Below are 24,372 nucleotides of genomic sequence, written 5' to 3'. Positions count from 1 at the left end.
GATAATGAATTGACTTAAATTTCATTTCAGTTGCTTGATTTCTACACGAAGTGTAACAACATCAGTGTTGGAGGGAGGCAGTACCCAGACATCTGCTACAGGTGTGTCTTCTTACTCAACTCTCAGTTTATTGTTTGCAGATTTTTGCTGACAAATAAAAATAAAGATAAGTTGTGGTGCTCAATATTTTGGTTGTTGGATTTGTCAATTTAATGGAAAATTAATGCTAATGATATTTATTGTGCAGAATTAAAACATATTGACATGACTTTTGAAGTTGATACTTTGAGGCTTTGATTCAAGATAACACCTTTACATGCTTAATGGATATCAAGTGTTGCCAATAATGACATTTCAGTGTTCGGACAGCAACTGGGTACCACTGCCGTGTGACAAGTTTATTAGAACTTTGGTCTTACAATGAAACTATCATCCGTTCTCTGACCCGGGGCAAGATCCTGCAGGCGGTCAATACCATCAAGCAGAGGTACATTTTCTTTCCCTTGTTGTCTATAATCTTTGAGTTAGGGCCAAAAAACATGGTTAGAAAAGATTTTGAAAGAATATTTATTCAAGTCAACTGGTCATAAGTTTCAAATTATTTTGTCCTTGTTCATTGTCTGCATCACTTTGGGCTTTCCCCCAACATTAAGCTGATATGAAGTGATATAAATTGAATACTGTCCAAAGCGGCCTTAAACCAAACTCTCTCACACACTCTTGCAAGCATTATTTGTCAAAAAGTTTTTCAGTCTTGTATCCTTGGTAGTTGTTGAATATAAATCTTTGCAATAAAATCGGTGATTGGAAAAATACACCTTCGAGTCGGTTACTGAAATCTGCCTGTATGATTTTATATTTGCAGCAGTAGTGTGTCGATTGTGAACCATATTGTTTCTATTTACAGCAATAGTGATGATTGAGAACCCTATTGTATACATTTACAGCAATAGTGATGATTGAAAACCATATTGTCTCTGTTAACAGCAATAGTGACAATTGAGAACCATATTGTTTCTATTTACAGCAATAGTGATGATTGCGAACCATATTGTTTCTATTTACAGCAATAGTGATGATTGTGAACCATATTGTTTCTAGTTACAGCAATAGTGATGATTGAGAACCATACTGTGTTTTATTGACAGCCCTGTGTATGGCACAGATTTCGATGTGTCCAACATGATTGGGGGAACAGTACATCGAGGACAGGGAGGGGACATCGAGGATGCCACGGCCACACAGATCACCTGGGTCCTCAGGAAGGATGACGAGGTAAATGTCGGGGAAGGGAGTCAACCTGGGTGTGGCTAGGAGGGGAAGTATTGGGGAAGGGAGTCAACCTGGGTGTGGCTGGGAGTGGAAGTATTGGGGGGGAGATCAACCTGGGTGTGGCAGGGAGTGGAAGTATTGGGGGGAGATCAACCTGGGTGTGGCTGGGAGTGGAAGTATTGGGGAAGGGAGTCAACCTGGGTGTGGCAGGGAGTGGAAGTATTGGGGAAGGGAGTCAACCTGGGTGTGGCTGGGAGTGGAAGTATTGGGGGGGGAGATCAACCTGGGTGTGGCAGGGAGTGGAAGTATTGGGGGGAGATCAACCTGGGTGTGGCAGGGAGTGGAAGTATTGGGGGGGAGATCAACCTGGGCGTGGCAGGGAGGGGAAGTATTGGGGGGAGATCAACCTGGGTGTGGCAGGGAGTGGAAGTATTGGGGGGAGATCAACCTGGGTGTGGCAGGGAGTGGAAGTATTGGGGGGAGATCAACCTGGGTGTGGCAGGGAGTGGAAGTATTGGGGGGAGATCAACCTGGGTGTGGCTGGGAGTGGAAGTATTGGGGGGAGATCAACCTGGGTGTGGCTGGGAGTGGAAGTATTCGGGGGAGATCAACCTGGGTGTGGCAGGGAGTGGAAGTATTGGGGGGGAGATCAACCTGGGTGTGGCTGGGAGTGGAAGTATTGGGGGGAGATCAACCTGGGTGTGGCTGGGAGTGGAAGTATTGGTGAAGGGAGTCAACCTGGGCGTGGCTGGGAGTGGAAGTATTGGGGGGGAGATCAACCTGGGCGTGGCTGGGAGTGAAAGTATTGGGGAAGGGAGTCAACCTGGGTGTGGCTGGGAGTGGAAGTATTGGGGGGAGATCAACCTGGGTGTGGCAGGGAGTGGAAGTATTGGGGGGAGATCAACCTGGGTGTGGCAGGGAGTGGAAGTATTGGGGAAGGGTGTCAACCTGGGTGGGGCTGGGAGAGGAAGTATTGGGGGAGGGTGTCAACCTGGGTGTGGCTGGGAGTGGAAGTATTGGTGAAGGGAGTCAACCTGGGTGTGGCTGAGAGTGGAAGTATTGGGGGGAGATCAACTTGGGTGTGGCTGGGAGTGGAAGTATTGGTGAAGGGAGTCAACCTGGGTGTGGCTGGGAGTGGAAGTATTGGGGAAGGGTGTCAACCTGGGTGTGGCTGGGAGTGGAAGTATTGGTGAAGGGAGTCAACCTGGGTGTGGCAGGGAGTGGAAGTATTGGGGAAGGGTGTCAACCTGGGTGGGGCTGAGAGTGGAAGTATTGGGGGGAGATCAACTTGGGTGTGGCTGGGAGTGGAAGTATTGGTGAAGGGAGTCAACCTGGGTGTGGCTGGGAGTGGAAGTATTGGTGAAGGGAGTCAACCTGGGTGTGGCAGGGAGTGGAAGTATTGGGGAAGGGTGTCAACCTGGGTGGGGCTGAGAGTGGAAGTATTGGGGGGAGATCAACTTGGGTGTGGCTGGGAGTGGAAGTATTGGTGAAGGGAGTCAACCTGGGTGTGGCTGGGAGTGGAAGTATTGGTGAAGGGAGTCAACCTGGGTGTGGCTGGGAGCGGAAGTATTGGGGGGAGATCAACCTGGGTGAGGCTGAGAGTGGAAGTATTGGGGGGAGTCAACATGGGTGAGGCTGGGAGTGGAAGTATTGGGGGAGATCAACTTGGGTGAGGCTGAGAGTGGAAGTATTGGGGGAGATCAACCTGGGTGAGGCTGAGAGTGGAAGTATTGGTGAAGGGAGTCAACCTGGGTGAGGCTGAGAGTGGAAGTATTGGGGAAGGGAGTCAACCTGGGTGAGGCTGGGAGTGGAAGTATTGGGGAAGGGAGTCAACCTGGGTGTGGCTGGGAGTGGAAGTATTGGTGAAGGGAGTCAACCTGGGTGAGGCTGAGAGTGGAAGTATTGGGGGGAGATCAACCTGGGTGAGGCTGAGAGTGGAAGTATTGGTGAAGGGAGTCAACCTGGGTGAGGCTGGGAGTGGAAGTATTGGGGGGAGATCAACCTGGGTGTGGCAGGGAGTGGAAGTATTGGGGGGAGATCAACCTGGGTGAGGCTGAGAGTGGAAGTATTGGGGGGAGATCAACCTGGGTGAGGCTGGGAGTGGAAGTATTGGGGGGAGTCAACCTGGGTGAGGCAGGGAGTGGAAGTATTGGGGGAGATCAACTTGGGTGTGGCTGGGAGTGGAAGTATTGGGGGGAGATCAACTTGGGTGTGGCTGGGAGTGGAAGTATTGGGGAAGGGAGTCAACCTGGGTGAGGCTGGGAGTGGAAGTATTGGGGGAGATCAACCTGGGTGAGGCTGAGAGTGGAAGTATTGGGGGGAGATCAACCTGGGTGAGGCTGGGAGTGGAAGTATTTGGGGGAGATCAACCTGGGTGTGGCTGGGAGTGGAGGTATTGGGGGGAGATCAGCCTGGCAGTCTGAATCTGTGAGGCATCTGTACTGTGACACTGTGTTACAGATTCTAGAGGCAGTGAAGGCGTGGGAGCTGGAGGTGATCAAGCTGGCCCGCCAGGGCATTGTGCAGACCCTGGAGGTGTACGTGTACGCCTCTCGCAGGTGAGACTACAGTGTGTACGTGTACGCCTTGTAGGTAAGACTAGTGTGTATGTGTACGCCTCTTGCAGGTAATACTACAGTGTGTACGTGTACGCCTTGTAGGTAAGACTAGTGTGTACGTGTACGCCTTGTAGGTAAGACTACAGTGTGTACGTGTACGCCTTGTAGGTAAGACTAGTGTGTACGTGTACGCCTCTCGCATGTAATACTACAGTGTGTACGTGTACGCCTCTCGTAGGTAAGACTAGTGTGTACGTGTACGCCTCTCGTAGGTAAGACTAGTGTGTACGTGTACGCCTCTTGCAGGTGAGACTACAGTGTGTACGTGTACGCCTCTTGCAGGTGAGACTACAGTGTGTACGTGTACGCCTCTCGCAGGTAAGACTAGTGTGTACATGTACGCCTCTCGCAGGTGAGACTACAGTGTGTACGTGTACGCCTCTCGCAGGTAATACTACAGTGTGTACGTGTACGCCTCTCGCAGGTAATACTACAGTGTGTACGTGTACGCCTCTCGCAGGTAATACTACAGTGTGTACGTGTACGCCTCTCGCAGGTAATACTACAGTGTGTACGTGTACGCCTCTCGCAGGTAATACTACAGTGTGTACGTGTACGCCTCTTGCAGGTAAGACTACAGTGTGTACATGTACGCCTCTCGCAGGTGAGACTACAGTGTGTACGTGTACGCCTCTCGCAGGTAAGACTAGTGTGTACGTGTACGCCTCTCGCAGGTGAGACTACAGTGTGTACGTGTACGCCTCTCGCAGGTAAGACTAGTGTGTACGTGTACGCCTCTCGTAGGTAAGACTAGTGTGTATGTGTATGCCTCTTGCAGGTAATACTACAGTGTGTACGTGTACGCCTCTCGCAGGTAATACTACAGTGTGTACGTGTACGCCTCTCGTAGGTAAGACTAGTGTGTATGTGTACGCCTCCCATAGGTAATACTACAGTGTGTACGTGTACGCCTCTCGTAGGTAAGACTAGTGTGTACGTGTACGCCTCTCGCAGGCAATACTACAGTGTGCACGTGTACGCCTCTCGCAGGCAATACTCGCAGGTAATACTTGCAGGTGAAACTACAGACTGAATGAATGCCTTATCTTGCATGTCTAATTTGTTCATCGTTATTGCCACTGAATTGATCAATATGAACTAAATGGTACTTGGTAGCATCTTGTTAGAATATCAGCATGTACAGTGAATGGAAGGGTAGCATCTGCAACCATGTCTGTTGTAGTTTTGACGATGAAGGTTACGGCGCCATTAACAAGGACACAAATCTTCTGTCTGCGGGATTCAGCATCGTGTTCGTGTTCGTCATGCTGTCCCTCGGGAAGTTCAACATGGTGGAGCAAAGGGTTCGTTACTTCACGTGTCAGAGCATCTTCCCGAGGCAAGGAAGTTAACGGAACATAGAAATCCAGTTTCCACTCTTGCCGAACTAGGCTTGAATTTCCTGGCTCGATTGTAGCGCCACCAGTGGCTGTTATGAGTTACATCTCTTCTATGTCCCTCGTATTGACCAATCAGATTCCGACGTTCATATCATTTGCTTCAAACAAAATGGAGGCTTCCAGTCAAGATGATCTGATCAATAAGAAATTCTTTTGTAATAAAACCAGCCTTACCTTGTGAAGTGCATCAAATCAAATGAGCACCTTGATAAGGATCATGAAACGATTTGGAAAATATCTGTGTAGGTCCAGTTGATGGTACACATGCTTTGCAAATCCTTCAGTCGACTGACATCTGCACGTGGAAATCCATGTTGTTCACAAACTGGATGTCTAGTTTGTAACACGATTTTGATTCGACTATGCAGAGACTCTATAGTTCAGCAAAAATGTCACTCCGAAATCCCAGCCCTGTTCGGCAAGGGTGGAATCTGGACTTCTTAGTCAGTTAAATCCCCTGCCTCAGAAAGATGGTATCAGAGTTGTTTGCGTAGGATCGCACAGAATGCCCAGTTGTTCTGGGTGTACTGTGTAGTGTTACATACCTTTGTCTTGCCAGAAATCTATCGTGCTGGGTCCAATCCCTGAAGAGAATTGACAGAGATCTGACAAATTATTATCTTTATTTCAATGGTATCATTTTGGGCTAATTTTCAATTAAAGTTGATTTGTTGATGTGTACTACTCAAAAGAAGCTTAAGAACACCTGATTCTTACCTATTACTGTACTTGATCTGTCACGCCATTGTTTCAGATATACCTCTCCCTCATTGGTTTGTTCAGTGTTGGCTTAGCAATACTATTTGCCTATGGACTAGCTACAGCCTTTGATGTTATATATGGCCCCATACAGTCTATAATGCCATTTCTTCTGCTAGGTAAGTTTTTTTTTAGTCACAGATTTATTGGGATAGAAAGATACAGTTGTGAAAAAAAAGCATTGGTCATGGCTGAGCCAAATTATTATCTCAATTGTTTCTTTTTAAACCGATACTGTTATGAGTCCTCGTATACTGTCCTCGTATGTCATAACTGCCTCTGTGATGTCATTGGTAGGGCGTCTGCCTGAAGAGTGGAAGGTGGGTGGTTTGATCCCCCAGCTGCGTCATACCCTCAGATGTACCCTGGTGCTCGGGATTATAGGGTTAAAACAAGGAATGGTTGGCTTGGAGTCGGTACACTGAGTCTGAGTGGGGTATCCATGTCGCTATTAAGTTAAGCCACATCTCACCCACCCCTCAGAAGTCTCAGACCACAGCACTACACCTGACCTCCATGACATCACCAGTGAATGACAAACAAACATCCAACTGGCTGTGGGGGCTTGTTACCTTTCACTGTCCGGACCTAAGCAAGATCACTGGTGTCATTGCAGGAGTACAAACTGAAAGCTGAAATTCGCAATACTGTTTACAAGTGCAACAGGAGTGCTACGAAACTGTTTTTCTTCTATATACATGTATTACACTGTTTTGATAAGTACATATTAGACAAAACCTCACAGGTGAAGATCCGGGGTAGAATAGGTCTTCAGCAATCCATGCTTGCTGTGAAAGGCAACTATACTGGTCGTAAGAGGCGACTAATGGGATTGGGTGGTCAGGCTTACTGACTTGGCTGATGCATGTCATTGTATCCCAATTGAGTAGATTGATGCTCATGATGTCAATCAATGGATTGTCTGGTCCAGATTCGATTATTTACATTACCGACCGCCGTCATATACCTGGAATATTGCTGAGTGCTGCGTTAAACAACAAGCAAACAAACAAGACACAACCTTGTTACCGTGATTACATAGCTGATAGGGGGAGAATAACGATGAGATAGAATATTTTAGCGCATCCTTTGTTTAAAATTGAATGTTGGAACTTTAGCGTTAAAACCAATTTATTGATAGTGGGATAGGGGTTTCGGAAAATAGATGCCCCCCTTCACTGGTCACGGGAGGGATAGCAGGCAGCCAGCCAGCTCTATTTCAAATGCTGTATATAGCATATGTGTAATTTTAATACATTAAATGGGTAATGTGAACAGTCCCACATCCCAGGATGTACATGCAGGTCGAGCATCACTCCTGTGTATAAGTGTGAAACACCCTCACCACAGTCTCACAGTCAATCTCTATTCCTAATATGATATTTCTGACACAAACGTGATCAGCTCATGGTCTCTGTGTATGAAGAATGTTGGTATGATGTCCTCAGGTATCGGTGTGGACGACATGTTCGTCATCGTGGAGGCTTGGAAGAATCTCACCTCGGAGGAGCAGTTGCTTCCCTTGCCACAGAGAGTCGCGGTGATGATGAAACACGCTGGCGTGTCGGTCACCGTCACATCAGTCACAGACATCGTAGCATTTGGAATAGGTGCATCAACTGTAAGTTGGCATGACCCCACTGATAGGTACAGAGGGTGCCTGTTCGCACAAACGCCATATAATAAAAACGCATATGACAGAAACACAACTTCTGAAAAATCTTTCATTGACAAAGACAAGTTTTTGTTTCAATTGTACAGTAAATATATAACAATTTTATTCAAGAGCAAAGTAAAATCATTTTTAATACTCTTTATGCAAATCAACTCTTCAACCGTATGGTAACGCGGTGCATTTTGCTGTTTAGTGAGTTTTGAAAATTTGGGATTTCACGAAAATATTGTTCCAGGAAGAGAAATATTGTTGCTTTAGGTTTTGACCCCCAAATAATTCTTCACTTGATTTCCTGCACACATGTAGTGTTGTGAGACCACAGCATATGGGGCTTCTCGTCTGGAGGTAGCTTATGTTGTGTGTTATTAAAGGAAAGATCTGGAAGCAATGACAAGAATATACTGGATGTATCTGAGTGGTCAGTCTGACGTCTGGTGTATTTGTTTACAGGTCATTCCAGCTCTCAGTGCCTTCTGTGTCAATGCAGCCTTGGGCATCCTGGCTCTGTACGTCAGGGTGTCTTCATTCTTATCACAATATGCTGCTTGTGATTTCCACGCTAACTTTACACGCTATTCCTGCACGAGCCAAATGGTGCATCTCAAATCATGGATCTATGACGTCATTCTTATTCGTGTATTTGTCTACAGGTCATCCCAGCTCTCAGTGCCTTCTGTATCTATGCAGCCTTGGGTATCCTGGCTCTGTACGTCCTGCAGTCGACGTTTTTTGTTGCGTGTTTATCACTGGACCAGAAGCGCCGAGAATCACATCGGAACGCCTGCATCTGCTGCTACAAACACAAGGACTACCGACCCAACGGCTGCAGCCAGAGATCCTTCATGCCAAAGTTCATGGAGAAGTACTACGGCAGAGCTCTGATGAAACTACCTGTAAAAGTGAGGATATACTCACCTTTGTTATCAAATACTGATTTTACCATGACTCTGATGGATGATATAATTTTAGTTTCTTAATTTTACAAAATTTGAAGTCGTTCATGACCACACTTCTGACCTCATCACTGCACTGAATATGTGTGAAGGAGAAAGAATCTGGTTAATATCCAAGACAAACCTGTTTTGTGTTTAAATTTTGAGGTTCTTAAACACGCTAAATTTTACATTTAAGACCGAACAAGTTACTGTTTTTTTAATCAATAATGAACCAAAGTAGTTAAGTCATTTGCTGCCACAACCATATTTACAGCAGAAGCATCAGGTCAAGCAGTGAACTGTGTTGTTTATTGGGAGCTTGCTATGTAAATGTCATTGTTTCACCCCGTGTACGGTGAATCTGATGTCACAATAAACGCACATTACATTTTTCACAATATTTTCATACGCTCATTCATTTTATGATTTACATTTGGTTTGTTTCTTTGTTTAACTTCGCACTCAGCAATATTCCAGCTATATGATGGCGGTCTGTAAATAATCGAGTCTGGACCAGACAATCCAGTGATTGACATCATGAGCATCAATCCACACAATTGGGATACGATGACATGCATTAACCAAGTCAGCGAGCCTGACCGCCAGATCCCGTTAGTCCATCTAGAATATTACTACGTGTGTTGTTAAACAACAAACAAACACACCCTATATCCCTCGGTTCCAGATACTAGTGATTGTAACGACGCTGGGCCTGCTTGGGGTGTTCATGTGGCGGTTCATCCTGCTGAGGCAAGACTTCGACCTCGTCAACTACATTCCCAATGATTCCTACGCCTTTGCTTTTGTCAAGGCCAAAGAAAAATATTTCCCCGATGAAGGAATAGACACAGCTGTATACTTTGGTGAGTATATTGTATTAAAGATGGCCTGAGGTGATCCTTTCTGACCTTAAGTTGCCATGGTATTTCTATACATGTGAACAATGGGCACAGTAAGGCCATTGGTTATTCAATTTTGTCCCTCCCACCATAATATAATTTACTTGTCTCAAGGAATTTCAGATGAAGAATAGCACAATGTGTGTTCTCGTCTTGATTTGATGAAGCACGCCCCATATGTTGTCCTGACACTGACATGATTCATATCTGTCGACAGTTGATCATAGGATCCTGCATGCCTAAGGGACACAACTCTGCACAAGAAAAAGAAGTGCCTTAGACAACTGGGTGGCCTTGCCTCCTATGATTATAACAATTATGATGATGATGATGATGGTGATGATGATGATGATGATGATCATGATGATATGTTGCTATGGTGATGATTTCTAGGAGGATTCAACTACTATGAACACTCTCAGTCTCTCGACGCTGCATACAAGTTTGTGAGTGAGAGCCAGTTCACCCAGAATGGCACCGTCACCAGCTGGTTCCAGGTGTTCCAGGACTGGAGGAGAAGGAATGGTGGGTACACAGGTTGGCATCTTCAAGTTGCACGAGGAGATGTAGTTCCAGAACTTGACATATGGATTTCAACTTATTTGTTCTTTCAGTGTAATGTTTTTTTGGTACAAATGCTTGTTAATGTGTGAATACGGAACTTCCCCTTGAATACGAAACTGCTGTCGCTTGCAAATTTGGGAATGACTTTACGACGGCCATTTTGGTTTGCTTTTGTCTCGCAGTTAGAGACAACGTGCGAGGACATGGCGTGTGTTGCTTGTGTATAAAGAACCCATGTCTGTCTGTTTTAACAATGTTCATTCCATTGTCAAACAAGTCATCAAGTTAGGTAAAAGAATATAACAAGGCTGTTCCTGCATGCGACCACAAAACACTTCCTACGATTTATGCAGGTTACTTCCAATCACAGAATGATGACAAGCCTCCTTCAGTCCCACAAAGATCCACTTGTCATGGGTTTGAATCCAAGACTATGATGGGCCCTGTTCACTGCCAACCTGCATCTCATGGTTTATTCTCTCTGCAGTGTTTTATTGTTTTATTATCCCCCGCCCAAAAAAGTTGACAGGGGATATAGAAATCAACTCATTCAAATGGACCATTTCAATGAATTGGTGGCTATTGCAAGGGGGTTATGTCTTTTGCAGTGAATCTAATAAAGGTTCTTTAAAGTTGAATCATAACATCTTCAATATTTTCATGAATGATATGCATCTTTATTATATATTATGTCAGTTTTGTTTTTTATCAAATATTTTATGGAATTTTATTAGAATTTGTGGAAGTAATTTGAAAGCCTAATTTGGCATCTGTCTTTGTGTTATCCTAATATGGATGAGATATTGACGATGCAAGATTATATGTTAGCTGTGTGTTATTGTTTCAACCTGCTTTACAGATACTGACGGTACTACAACTAGTAAGTGAAATATGAGGTTGTTTATATTCCTAACCTCGCAACTAAATCTTTTCTGTCCTAATACTCTGTACTAACATCCTGTCTTGCATGCCAGGTCCGCATGTCGGATCACAGACTTCCGTGTTGTGAGCACCATCTTAGGGTGTTGTTCAGTTTTACTTTTGTTTTCAGTCAGTGTTGAAATACTTTTAAGAGAATTGTAAAGACAGTGAAACCTCATTAACTTGAAATTCTTGAAATAAAATATATATATACTGCTCTACATTTGACAGGGGTAATGTTTATCATTCTGTGATACACAAACTGATTGGCATATGTCAAGTATATATGTAATTAATGTGACATATCTGATTATCCCTGTCAAAAGTTGAGTAGTCTATCTGGCACAGCTGACCCAGAGGTACGAGGCACTCTCATTCTCTTAACATGCAGAATTGTGTCGCTTAGCTTTGCCAGGATCTGATGATCATGGGTTTGAATCTTATATTTGTCTTGATTATATTTTGAGCTGACCCTCCAGGGGTGAATCTGAAATCACTCATTCACTCGTCACAAATGTGTCAAGTTATCACTTGTTTGGGGGAAGTGGGGTGCTGCTTTAAGACGCTGGTGCTGATGAGGATTCCGACAGCTAGGACTTTAAGGCAACATCCTAAACAATATATCAGGTTAAAGAGGTTTCACTGCACTCTGATAAAATCCAAAACTATTCTGTTATAAAATAGCTTAGTTCAAAATCTTGAAACAGCTGAAATCCGAAATGCTTTTTTAGCATCTACCTTATTTTTTTAAGTTTTCTCAGGGGGCAATGTTTTTTGTATGCATATTTGCTTAACAGATTATCAATTTTCAACATTTTCTACTTCTGGTTTCAAGTTCAATGTTTATTTGTTTAAACTCTTTGTTGTTTGTTTCATATATTTTGCTTTGTCATGGTAGCAGGAAGGTCACTAGCAGCCAATAGATATCTTCTTTAGTTGCCTTGTGCTTGTCTTAATATTAGCCTTGCATAGTTTCAAGAAATATCTGGACTAACATTAAAGGTGCAACATCACATTTGCATGGCCTAATATTTTGGCTGATGTATTTTGGCAAAGTCACATTTCATGTTGCATAAAGATGACATATTCTTATATGAATCTCCCTCATCGGATTCCGGGTTAGAATAGGTCCCCTCTGTTTGGAATAGGTCCTCTGGGTTAGAATAGGTCCCCTGGGTTAGAATAGGTCCTCCATGGGATTCTGGGTTGGAATGGTTTCTTGGATTAGAATAGGCCCTCCTGGATTAGAATAGGTCACCCATGGGATTCTGGGTTAGAATAGGCCTTCCTGGATTAGAATAGGCCTCCTGGATTAGAATAGGCCCTCCTGGATTAGAATAGGCCCTCCTGGATTAGAAAAGGCCCTCCTGGATTAGAATAGGCCCTCCTGGGTTAGAATAGGCCCTCCTTGATTAGAATAGGCCCTCCTGGATTAGAATAGGCCCTCCTGGATTAGAATAGGCCCTCCTGGATTAGAATAGGCCCTCCTGGATTATAATAGGCCATCCTTGATTAGAATAGGCCATCCTGGGTTAGAATAGGCCCTCCTGATTAGAATAGGCCCTCCTTGATTATAATAGGCCATCCTTGATTAGAATAGGCCCTCCTGGGTTAGAATAGGCCCTCCTGGATTAGAATAGGCCCTCCTGGATTAGAATAGGCTCTCCTGGATTAGAATAGGCCCTCCTGGGTTAGAATAGGCCCTCTTGGGTTAGAATAGGCCCTCCTGGGTTAGAATAGGCCCTCCTGGATTAGAACAGGCCCTCCTGAATTAGAATAGGTCCCCCATGGGATTCTGGGTTAGAATAAGTCCCCTCCAATTAGAATAGGTCCCCTCTGATTAGAAGAGGCCCCCCATGGAAGAGCCCCCCCCCCCCCCCCACTGCCCCAGATAGGCCTTGCGGGTTAGAAAGGTGACTAAATGGATTTATTGGTCAGACTCAGTTACTCTGGTTGATAGCATGCCATCATAGTCTGACAGCATGTAACAATCACTTGGTCGTCTGGTCTAAAACAACCAAAAATAGATGAATCTAGTTCCACCCAATGAACATTTGGGATGACCCATATACTTACTCCTATCTTCATACATGGAGGGAGGTGTACATACTGTATGTCAGGAAGAGACTGACTATTTGATGTCCGATTAGCACATGGTATTTTATTTCTGGAAAATATCATTTGTTCCAGAAAAAAATCATATCCTCAGCTTTTATCCCAAACAGGAATTGTTGCATAGACAAGCTTGATGTCCTGAAACGAAATGTGTTGTATACATTTGTAAATTGTTCAGCTCTCGGTTCATAGAAAAATGTGTATATCTGATCTCTTACAGACTCCCCCAGAATATTGAATGTCAGGTCACCATGTGTTTTCCCTTTAAAGTAAAGCTAAACAAAAAACCCAAAATATCAACTGAATTTGCTCCATGAATCAGACATCTTAAAATTATGGACAAAGATATTTTTGATTGCTGTGGTTTATTAAGTCTGATGGTCAGGTGGGTCCGATGGTTTGATTCCATCTTCTGCAGGATGTCTTGCAGAGTAATATTCAAAACTTGAAGTCCTCATACAAACTGAAATTTATAATACTGTTTTAAACTTTTTTTAAAAACTGTTAAAGCTTGGAGTATGTTGAACACAATCTGATGTTGAGATGAAACAATATCCTTCATTTATGGAAACTCTTAGCGGAAAGACATCACAAAGAATTGTTTGTGAAATACAGACATTGCCACCAGTTTGATAGTCTGCTTGCTCTCTGTAACAACCTGATGCTGTTTCTAAATACCCTGATTTAACTATTGACTCGTGCAGTGATGTTACAGGTATGGTCCCGACTTCTGAGGCCGAGTTCTACAACTTGATGTACACGTTCCTCACAGGCCCTGGCGTACAGCTGGCCAGATATGTCAAGATGAACTCCACTCTTCCACCAATAAGTATAGAGGTGAGCTGGACGGTGACTGATTTTTGTGTAGCACCCATAGCTCACGATACGATCACCTAATATAATTTTATGAGATTTTTATGAAAGATTTTGAGAAGTTTGGGAGATAAAATGCAATTCAAAAGGTTGAGGACCCCTACCGTCAATAAACAATTACTACTATTATCATTTTCTTAAATTCCATATTTGAATACACTTTGCCATTTAGAAAGTAGTCAAATGTAACAAATGTAATATTTGGGATAACATTTCCTTAGTAAAGTACAAATTCATGTACTTTTTGGGGTTAAGTCTCGTCCAGGATTCGAACCCACACAGCCAGAGTGAGGCACCAAATCGCCAATATTGAGACGCCAATTATACCAGATAGTCCTAACTGCCTCTATTTGGGGTTGATAACTGTTTACCTGAATATCCCGCCGTCATATAGCCGGAATAGTGCTGAGTGCGGCGTTAAACAACAAACAAACAACAACCTGAATATCTCGTTCCAGGCGTCGTACATGACTCTGCGGCACACTTTACAACCAGACTCATCAGATGAAATAGCAGCAATGGAAGACTTACGATCCATCATCGACGACATCCGCTTCCCACAATACTCCGGTGCAGATCTGCCCAAATACCAGGCGTTTGCCTACTCTCGGAATTACCTGACATACGAGACGAACAAGGTTTGTGTCACTGTGTGTGAGTGAGTGAGTGAGTGAGTGAGTGAGTGAGTGAGTGAGTGAGTGAGTATTTCAGTTATTTCACGGTATGTCAGCTTGAAGTGTGAGGAAAAGCATGAAGCAATGAAGGTCGTAGATATTGACCCCTTTGGTGAAACCTACGATCACTGATCATGATGCTGACCGACAAGGAATCTTAATCAAATCTTTGTCTTGAGCCTACAATCATAGCATTTTGGGCACTGTGTTTCATTGTGACAGAGCTATAAGTGTTTCATTGTGACAGAGCTGGAAGAGTTCCATTCTGACAGAGCTATGTTTTGTTGTGACAGAGCTATAAGTGTTTCATTGTGACAGAGCTGGAAGAGTTCCATTGTGACAGAGCTATGTTTTGTTTTGACAGAGCTGTGTTTTATTGTGAGAGAGCTGTTAGTGTTCCATTGTGACATAGCTGTAGCTGTTCCATTGTGACAGAGCTGTAGCTGTTGTTGACATGTAGGTGCTGTTGTCGGAGCTGTACCGGAACCTGGGTCTGGCTGGTGGGTGTGTGCTGTTGGTGACGCTGCTCCTCATCGCAAACATCTGGACATCAGTGCTGGTCTTCACCTGCGTTGTTTTCACTCTGGTGAGTCAGGAACTTGGTTTGCAAGCCAGGCAGTAACCCGATGTATTTGAGTGAAGCACAGGCATTCATCACTGTTAATAATATGTAAGGGGACCAAAACTACTTTATGATCTATATATCAGTCACATGACCATCTTGGTTTTGTCTCCTGAAAAAAGAAGTCTTCTTACGGTTGTAACTTTGCTGACCAAACAAATTTAGTTATTTTCTGCATCTTAATGATATGGAGAACGATCTTTAAACACAGACACCTGAAACACAGCTAATCCAGGTAGCAATCCTTCTTAGTTCTGAGCCTTTTTTCATTATTCTATTCCTTTGCTTCAACTCGTTGGATAACAAAATTCAACCATTTTGAGTTCTTGCAGAGTTGTGTGTTTTCATTAGAACATACTGGTGCAAATATTCCTTCATTGTTTTGGTGTTCAGGAAGTGTTCAGGAAGTGTTCCAGAATGTTGCATACCATCTGAGTGCAGTGCTTGGCACTCTTTTCTCACAATTATATGCCATGTGCCCCTTTTTTCTTGCTATTTTTTGCCTTGGAGGTTGTAAGATGGACTACAATGATATATTCCTTCCTACATTTTGCTGTTGTGGATGTTGCAGATTGATGTTGCTGGTGCGTTGGAGCTGTGGGGTGTGACAATCGACACCGCCAGCAGCGTCCTCCTCATCCTCTCCGTTGGCATCGCCGTTGACTACTCAGCACATATAGGTCACACCTTCATGACGGTGCATGGAGACCGCAACTGTGAGTCACCATGGCAACAAGCAGTCAATATCTGGGTACCATTACTTCAGGGCAGTGCAATATATCTTAAATAAAACACCCTGACTCCAACATCTGTAGAACATTCAAAGTTACACAGACTAATGTTTGGTGAAATAGGTTTGTGGGACATGAGGTCTGCATTGTGCTGCATCAGACATTTTCGGATTGGGAACTCAATTTTTAATTGTGATGCAACCAGCAAATGACATTAAACTTTAGATTACAAGTCAAAAATAACATTATGCTATCAGTACAGACACCCGACTTGTATGGTTTTTTTTGCAGACGGTGTCTGACCAAACTGTATAATTTGATTTTTCTTCAAGCAGTGATAAAATATTTTCAGTCAGAATAGTGATATATCTTGATGCAGATCGGTCAATCCTGACACTGAAGACAATTGGTCCTGCAGTGTTCAATGGCGGCTTCAGTACCTTCCTGGCCTTCGTCCTCCTGGCAAACAGCTCCAGTTATGGATTTGCCCTCTTCTTCCGCGTAATGGCAGCTTCTCATCCAGTCTATAGGTCTTCAGCAACCCATGCTTGCTGTAAAAGGCGACTATGCTTGTCGTAAAAGGGATCAGGTGGTCAGGCTTGCTGACTTGGTTGTTGCATGTCATCAATCACAATTGTGTGGATCGATGCTCTTGATATTAATCACTGGATTGTCTCGTCCAGACTCGATAATTTACAGACCGCCTTCATATAGCTGGAATATTGCTGAGTGCAGCGTAAAACAACAAACCAACCAACCTGATACCTGTTGTAGTAACTGAATGCATGTCATCTTACCGCACTGGCATGGATGATTGCTCAGTATATCAATCAATGGAATTTCCACTCCACATTGGGTTATTTCCAGTCTGCCGTCATATGGAATATTGCTGAGTGTGGGAACAATAAAAAAATAGAAAAGAATTTAACTAAGGGTTGGGGCTGAGATATTCTGGGAAAAGTTGCCCCCAAATATGTCGGGTTCACAATTTTTAGGGTGGCTATCAACAAAATATTGATGTGATTATTCGGGAAAAATTTCGTTTTAATTGCCACCATATAGATGGGATGTGCTGCATGTAGTAATCGACAACACACACACAAAAACAAAAGTTTAAGTATTTATGATAACACAGACAGATCATACAGATTTCTACCAGGATAATTGTGACATGATGATGTGTGTTGGACAGGTGTTCATGACAGTTGTGATATTTGGGCTGTTCCATGGATTGGTCTACCTCCCTGTCATCCTCAGCTGGGTGGGACCACAGCCTTATGAGTCCAGCTATAGGACCGAAGACTCGACCAATCACATCACAGTAGCACAAGGAGATAACCCCACCCCGGACTGTCCCAATGGTCATGTTCAGGTAGGAGATCGGTTCCATTTTGGTTGATGAATGTCATCGATCCCAATTGCACGGATCGATGCTCATGATATTAATCACTGGATTGTCTGGTCCAGACTCGATTATTTACACACCGCCGTCATGTAGCTGGAATATTGCTGAGTGCAGCGTAAAACAACAAACAACAAACCAATCCATTTTACCACAGAAGTAAATTATCTTGAACTTTTATATTACTGATCATATTCTCATTTAAGTCAGATTTTAATGCTCACTACCTTTACAAACATTAAACATTAAATGTAATATTCTTTCTAAAGCCTGTGGCAAGAACTGCCATACAATCTCGGCCATCTTTTAGACATTCCGTAATTTTCTTGTTTTGTTTTAAACTTTGAATTGAGAACTTTGTCAAATTATTTTTTTGAAACATAGTCTGGAATGAAAGTTGCCATTTTGAAACTAGTACTATATTTAGCCACTGTGGCTTTATAACCACGCACTGATGACAAGGAAGACCGCCTCCGTGGTCTAGTGGTAGAGCGTCGCATGCATGCACGTCGCCATATAAGTGCAATAATCTTGGACGCGATGTTAAACCCCATTTCAAGGAGGACATGTGGCCTGGTCATCCGTGGTGCCACAGTCTTCTGTGCAGAGTTGTGTCCCCTGGCGTGCCTGAAACGTACACGTTGGTTCAAATACCAGATTCTCCCTGATTGTGTTCTTGGTTTGTCAGCTCGCTGCCGTGCTCCTTTGTTTCACCAGCATGATAAATGTCAAAGACCTGCATCAGTTCAGGCATCTCACCTCAAGCTAACGATAACATGCTGTATCACTTCCTTGATAAAGTCGTTAGGATCTCCACCGAAACGTCGCACTCATTGTAATAAAGAAGTTGTTCATCCATAGAACTTGTCTTACTTCATCACACCAACTTCTAAATGCCACTGAAAGAAGTAACATGCTGTAATATAACATAAACACTGTTCAATGCGGCCTCCAGCTGACACACTCACTCATGTGCCTCTCTTTGTAGCCTCTCCTTGATCCAGTGTAAGTTGTTTTTGTCATGCCATGATACTCTCACCTCTCCTTCCTAGGCTTTAGACAGGGAAATGTAAAGTCCAACTGAAAGCTGATTTCGGATGTTTTATCTTTCAATTTTACTCCCAACTCTGAAAACATTTACGAACGTTGTCTTTTGATCTTGACATCAGCAGGGGTGAGATTCTTCCACAGATCTGCAAATTTCCATGAATTTTAGTGACCACAAATCTGTTAAAATAATTATGATGAAAATCCCCAATTTGTGGACCACGCTCCATTGGAAATATGTTTCAGCTGAAAAGGAAAATATCCAATTCTCAACCCTGCTTCACCTAATACTTCACCCAATACTTCACCCAATACTTTACCAGTGAAGTATTACAACTGGACTACTGGGGCATCGACAAGATGTACTCACTCATTCGCTTCTTGCTTGTCTAACCTCTTTGGGAGCAGGTCAAACATAGTTGGGGTTACTGGGTTGTCAATTTTTCTGTTAGACACAGATCAACTTTCTGGAATTTCAGTTCAAGTGAATAAATAACAGCTCTAATCATCTAAGTTTTCTGAGAGAATGAATATGATCCCCATGATGATATGTTGGGTGAAGGTGCAGTCAACACGACATCCTCAACTACACAAAAACTCTGCTGCATCACCAATTTTATGAATCATTGTACTGTAGGATTTGTTAGATGACAGATTCTCTTTGAGGATGTCAACATTTTCAATTATGTTGGAATGGTGGGGTATGTCTCAAAACTTAAGAATCCATTTTTTATCCAACATTGTACTTTTGAACTGCTCCCTAAGTTTTGCCTCCTGTCTCCTATTGCTTCCTGAAGGACATGAATTAGCAAGGTCAGGGTCATGCTTTGTGTGCAGTGTGCATGCTTTGTGTGCAGTGTGCATGCTTTGTGTGCAGTGTGCATGTTTTTAGACAGTATGTCATGTCTGTCATGTAGGGGCATGCTCGCATGGAGAAACATTTATTCATGGCTGCCAAGCTGTTTATGTCTAATTGAGCAAATCTACTTTTTTAACCAAAGGTTGAGGATGAGAAACTAAAACCACGGTACAATTATCATTTTAAAAATTTCAGATCAAGGGTATGTAACATTTTTAATGTGTTTTCTTCATGTATATTCACAAGCTGATTTATCATTATTGAAGATGCAAATTTGAGAAAATGTACTATAATTATGGATTGTTCTTCTTCGATCCAAAAGAGCAGTATTGTGAAAGTAAAATATCAACAAGTTGTCAGCTTTATCTGGAACCCCCAGGACCCAAATCCATATCTAAGTTAAAGGTGCATGGCTTGTTCAATTGGTTGAGATCGAGGTGATAGCCAGTGTATCCATCGTATCCCAATTGATTGGATTGATGCTCATGATATCAATCACTGGGTTGTCTGGTCCAGACTTGATTTTTTACAGACCGCCATCATATAGCTGGAATACTGCTAAGTGCAGCATTAAACAAGAAACAACCCCCCCCCCCCCCCCAACACACACACACACACCCAACACACACACACCCCAACCCCCAAATACCTTGTTGACAGGTATGATTAATGGGGCAGACTTCATGCGAAGCTACTGATGTGTGCTTTTCCAAAAATAATCATTGACTATTTCTCATGGGTAAATATAAAGTTTTGATGCACAAGAGTCAAGAGCTCAAATTTAGTTATAATGTTGTCCTGTTTTCAAATGTCTTGCTACAATTTGTAGATGCCTTTGATGTTGTATGTTGATGATGTTGTATCAGTCTACACATCCTGACTTTGTTGACTGTTTGGTTATGTACAGTAATGTTGGTGGTTGCACCCTCCTTGGTTTCGCTGGCACATGTGGCTTAATCGTCTAAGGCATCAAGTGCTATGCTGAGTTACTTCCCTTAATTGTGCCAGGATACCATGATAATGTTTATGCAAAACCAATTCCCAGAGTGCTGAACATCTAGAACCTGCATCACTATGGGATTTCCTTCCTCATCAAGCTAACACACAATATCACTCACTCTTTCACTTACTCACACTTAGATTTATTCTTTGTCTTTGCACAATGGAAAAAATTGAAACATCGTGAAACAGCCATTGCCACTTGTTTCAGTAAGAAATCTGTAACAACAAACAGTTTGGAACTGAAGACATTTTCATTTTGAGAGCATCAGCTGATTTCTGGATGTGTAACTTTCATGAATAACATTTTTTTAAGTCCATCTTGCACCTAAAATAACCAAATAACCTGACCAGTGTCTGATAGTACCTTCCTCGTTGCCTCACTTTAGCTGGGGTCATGCCTTGTTTCCTTCCTTTAGTAATTGTATCCCTAGTTGCCTCCCTTTAGTAATGGTATCCCTAGTTGCCTCCCTTTAGCAATGATGATCCCTAGTTGCCTCCCTTTAGTTTTGGTGATCCCCAGTTGTCTCCCATCTTGACTTGCTTGACAACAGTATAAGGATCTATACCGAAACGTCACCTTTGCAGTATTTAAAGAAGTTGTTATCCATAAAGTGTGTCTACTTTGTCATTTGTCAACTTCTAAGTAATGCCTATCAAACAGTTCAGTAAATGTGTTGTTGCCAGAAAACAATTGATGAGTGTATAAACAAATATCTTCAGTGGCCCAGCTGCCAATGCTTGTAGTTATCGCGGTATATTATGTTGCAGGGCTTGATAATACAGCTATTGTGCTGGACCTATAACCCTCGATGCCCCCGTAGGGATTCCGGGTCAGAATGGGTCCAAAGCAACCTGTGCCGGTCATTCGAGTTGACTTTATGGATCAGATGGTTGCGGCTCATTGATTTAGTTGATTCCATGTCATTGTACCCCAATGGCCTAGATTAATGCTCATAAACAATCTCTGGTTTGACTGATCCAGACTTGATTATTTTTAGGCTGCTGTCAAATAGCTGGAATATTGCCGAGTGTGGCATTAAACAACATCATCATCATATATTTGTAACATGGTGTGAAGCCCATATCTGGTATTCCCCGCCGTGATTATGCTGGAATATTGCTAAAAGCGGCATAAAACCTCACTCACTCACTCGGCCCGTGAAGATCCGGGGTAGAATAGGTCTTCAGCAACCCATGCTTGCTGTTAAAGGTGACTATGCTTGTCGTAAAAGGCAACTAACGGGATCGGGTGGTCAGGCTCGCTGACTTGGTTGATGTATGTCATCGGTCCCAATTGCGTGGATCGATGCTCATGTTGTCAATCACTGGATTGTCTGGTCCAGACTCGATAATTTACAGACCGCCATTATATAGCTGGAATATTGCTGAGTGCGGCGTTAAACAACAAAACACTATCTCACTCACTCACTCACTCACTAACTCACTCAGCTGTTTGTACAACCGTTATTGAAATGAAAGCATGGCATGTTTCTGTACTCACCTTCTGCATACTAACACAAGCTTGTCTGTTTCTTGCAGGACTCTTGGGTCTTTGTAGACTTCAGTAGCTAGTGTGAGTTACTAGGGTTACGGGATGGTGCAAAGTATCAGCAAAATGTTCGAAACTATTTAACGCTGCATAATGCTAACGATGAAGATAATATATAATTTCTGCGGATAAAGTCTTTGCTCGGAATAAAATAGTTTACTACATAATTCCTTCATTTTTCAGTAAAAGACAATGAAGGTCTATATCAAAAGATTATCTTTGGTGGAACATGTTGATGTTTATACTAATCTATAGCAGTAACACAAGAAATGGATGGTGATAGGCATCAGAGATTGTGGTCAGGGCATTGTCTATCATGTCTATGCTTACTTTTGTACAGATGGGTATTGAGAGACACCCTACCGGCCCACACCCTACCGTCCGACACCCCACTGTCCGACACCCAGATCAGATAGGACTCACAACCCACGTGACAAGCTGTACAGATGTGTACATTCCAAAGCTGGACTTCTCGCCACCATCACGGGGCAGATCTAAACTATCTCAGTATCATGACAGGATTTGTGATAGAACAACGGATGGACAATCACATCTCCGTGGCCAGCTGTTTCCCAACAGTGTCGCCCCATGCTACACAGGCGGAAAACAGTCATTTATGAAAAGCCTTCCAACTTGAAGGGGTGTCAGGATGAGTCAGGTTGAGTCTACTGTTGTGAAAGGGATGTCAGAATGAGTCAACTGTGCTGAAGGTGTGTCAGGATGAGTCTACTATTGTAAATGGGTGTCTGGGTGAGTCTGCTTCAGTGGAGGGGTGTCAGGATCAGTCAACTGTGCTGAAGGTGTGTCAGCATGAGTCTACTATTGTAAATGGGTGTCAGGGTGAGTCTGCTTCAGTGGAGGGGTGTCAGGATCAGTCAACTGTGCTGAAGGGGTGTCTGGATGAGTCTACAACATTGGAGGGGTGTCAGGATAAGTACTGTGGTGAAAGGGTGTCAGGATGAGTCTACTATTGTGATGGGTTTGTTTGTTGTTTAACGCCACACTCAGCAATATTCCAGATATATGACTGCGGCCTGTAGTCAAGGGGGCCAGGATGAATCTACTATAGTCAAGGGTTTGTATGTTGTTTAACGCCACACTCAGCAATATTCCAGCTATGTGACGGCGGCCTGTAGTCAAGGGGGCCAGGATGAGTCTTCTATAGTCAAGGGTTTGTATGTTGTTTAACGCCACACTCAGCAATATTCCAGCTATATGACGGCGGCCTGTAGTCAAGGGGGCCAGGATGAGTCTTCTATAGTCAAGGGTTTGTTTGTTGTTTAACGCCACACTCAGCAATATTCCAGCTATATGACGGTGGCTTGTAGTCATGGGGGCCAGGATGAGTCTACTGTAGTGAAGGGGTGTCAGAATGCGTCTACAGCAGTAGGGGGTGTCAGCTATGCTAGAAGGCGTCCTGGTGCCACCAGGAAACTACCTCAGAATGATAGGACCTGTTTGGGCAGGGACCAGCCAGCAGGCCAAACTTTGTACATTATTCACAGATAGGGCTGCTGCCTCTTACCTCCAAGTGAGTCAGATGGTCCTCGACTACACACAGTATTCAGTGAAAGATATTTGGAAAAGATTATGAAATTGTCATCCATTCCCACCATTCTTGTTTTCATCAACCACATCATCTGTTCAACACTGATGACCTTACCAGTGACCTTCAAGAAGAGGGACTCATGGCTGTTATCAAACAGCTGTTGTTATCCAAAACTGTTTCATATGTTTATGTGAGAGAACATCCACAGATTAGTGCCTATGAGTACCACCATTGAACCAAATACAGTAGCAGTGTACTTCCATCCTTGCAGTGAGAAATTCCAGCACATGCAGAACTTGTTTTTATTTTACAGATATACATCTGACAAACACTATGTATTGTACCTCTCTGTGTTGAATCTTAACTGGCTGTATGTACCAGTATGTACCAGTATGTACCAGTATGTACCAGTGCATGTTTGTTTCATTATGTTTGATTGCATTTATGATAAATCAATTCTCTATATAGATAATGTTCTGACAATGTTATCAATCAATTCTCTATATTGATAATTTCTTGACAATGTTATCAATCAATTCTCGATATTAATAATTTCTTGACAATGTTATCAATCAATTCTCTATATTATAATTCTTAAAACAGTTCACCACAATGAATTCTCTGTATTGATAATTTTATTTATTGCACTCCTTGTTATTGTTGATATTGTTGAAACATAAGTTATGTTGAATCTGGCTTGGTTGATATATATTATTTCTGCATATGTTGTTGCCCTCAGTGTCTGTGTTCTTTCAGACAGCCTGTTGATATTTTGCTGTAAATTCAGAATCAATTTGTTTCTATTTATGAAGATGTTTATCTTTACTCTGCGGTCATAATATGATTACCTCAACTGGTCGGAGTCCAGTAGAGTTAATACGGCGTCAAAACGTTCCATGTTCATTC

The 24,372-nt window shown here is 43.0% G+C and overlaps 1 protein-coding gene across 3 annotated transcripts in view; it reads left to right on the top strand.

Annotated features, from left to right (window-relative positions):
- LOC139478995 (NPC intracellular cholesterol transporter 1-like) overlaps nucleotides 1–24,064 on the top strand; it is a 32,065-nt gene extending 8,001 nt beyond the window's left edge. Inside the window, exons 3-22 of one of the 3 annotated variants that reach the window (XM_071261719.1) lie at nucleotides 31–101; nucleotides 359–487; nucleotides 1,149–1,275; nucleotides 3,733–3,830; nucleotides 5,074–5,194; nucleotides 6,045–6,168; nucleotides 7,498–7,670; nucleotides 8,375–8,623; nucleotides 9,345–9,522; nucleotides 9,952–10,083; nucleotides 10,982–11,002; nucleotides 13,874–13,995; nucleotides 14,490–14,669; nucleotides 15,166–15,291; nucleotides 15,899–16,043; nucleotides 16,438–16,559; nucleotides 17,251–17,430; nucleotides 18,449–18,465; nucleotides 21,908–21,941; nucleotides 22,258–22,348. In XM_071261719.1, coding sequence (XP_071117820.1) covers nucleotides 31–101; nucleotides 359–487; nucleotides 1,149–1,275; nucleotides 3,733–3,830; nucleotides 5,074–5,194; nucleotides 6,045–6,168; nucleotides 7,498–7,670; nucleotides 8,375–8,623; nucleotides 9,345–9,522; nucleotides 9,952–10,083; nucleotides 10,982–11,002; nucleotides 13,874–13,995; nucleotides 14,490–14,669; nucleotides 15,166–15,291; nucleotides 15,899–16,043; nucleotides 16,438–16,559; nucleotides 17,251–17,430; nucleotides 18,449–18,465; nucleotides 21,908–21,926 — 2,334 coding nt within the window. In that variant the 3' untranslated portion in view covers nucleotides 21,927–21,941; nucleotides 22,258–22,348. Of the gene's footprint in view, nucleotides 1–30; nucleotides 102–358; nucleotides 488–1,148; nucleotides 1,276–3,732; nucleotides 3,831–5,073; nucleotides 5,195–6,044; nucleotides 6,169–7,497; nucleotides 7,671–8,374; nucleotides 8,624–9,344; nucleotides 9,523–9,951; nucleotides 10,084–10,981; nucleotides 11,003–13,873; nucleotides 13,996–14,489; nucleotides 14,670–15,165; nucleotides 15,292–15,898; nucleotides 16,044–16,437; nucleotides 16,560–17,250; nucleotides 17,431–18,448; nucleotides 18,466–21,907; nucleotides 21,942–22,257 lie in introns of all 3 variants that reach the window. The other 2 variants (XM_071261717.1, XM_071261718.1) reach the window with 2 other exon arrangements.
- Nucleotides 24,065–24,372: the final 308 nt, after the last annotated feature.

This window comes from Haliotis cracherodii, unplaced genomic scaffold (genome assembly GCF_022045235.1).
Source record: "Haliotis cracherodii isolate W230 unplaced genomic scaffold, xgHalCrac1.p SCAF_4, whole genome shotgun sequence".
Taxonomy (NCBI): domain Eukaryota; kingdom Metazoa; phylum Mollusca; class Gastropoda; order Lepetellida; family Haliotidae; genus Haliotis; species Haliotis cracherodii.
Note: the sequence above shows the minus strand (reverse complement) of the source record. Positions and strands in the feature narration are given on the sequence as shown.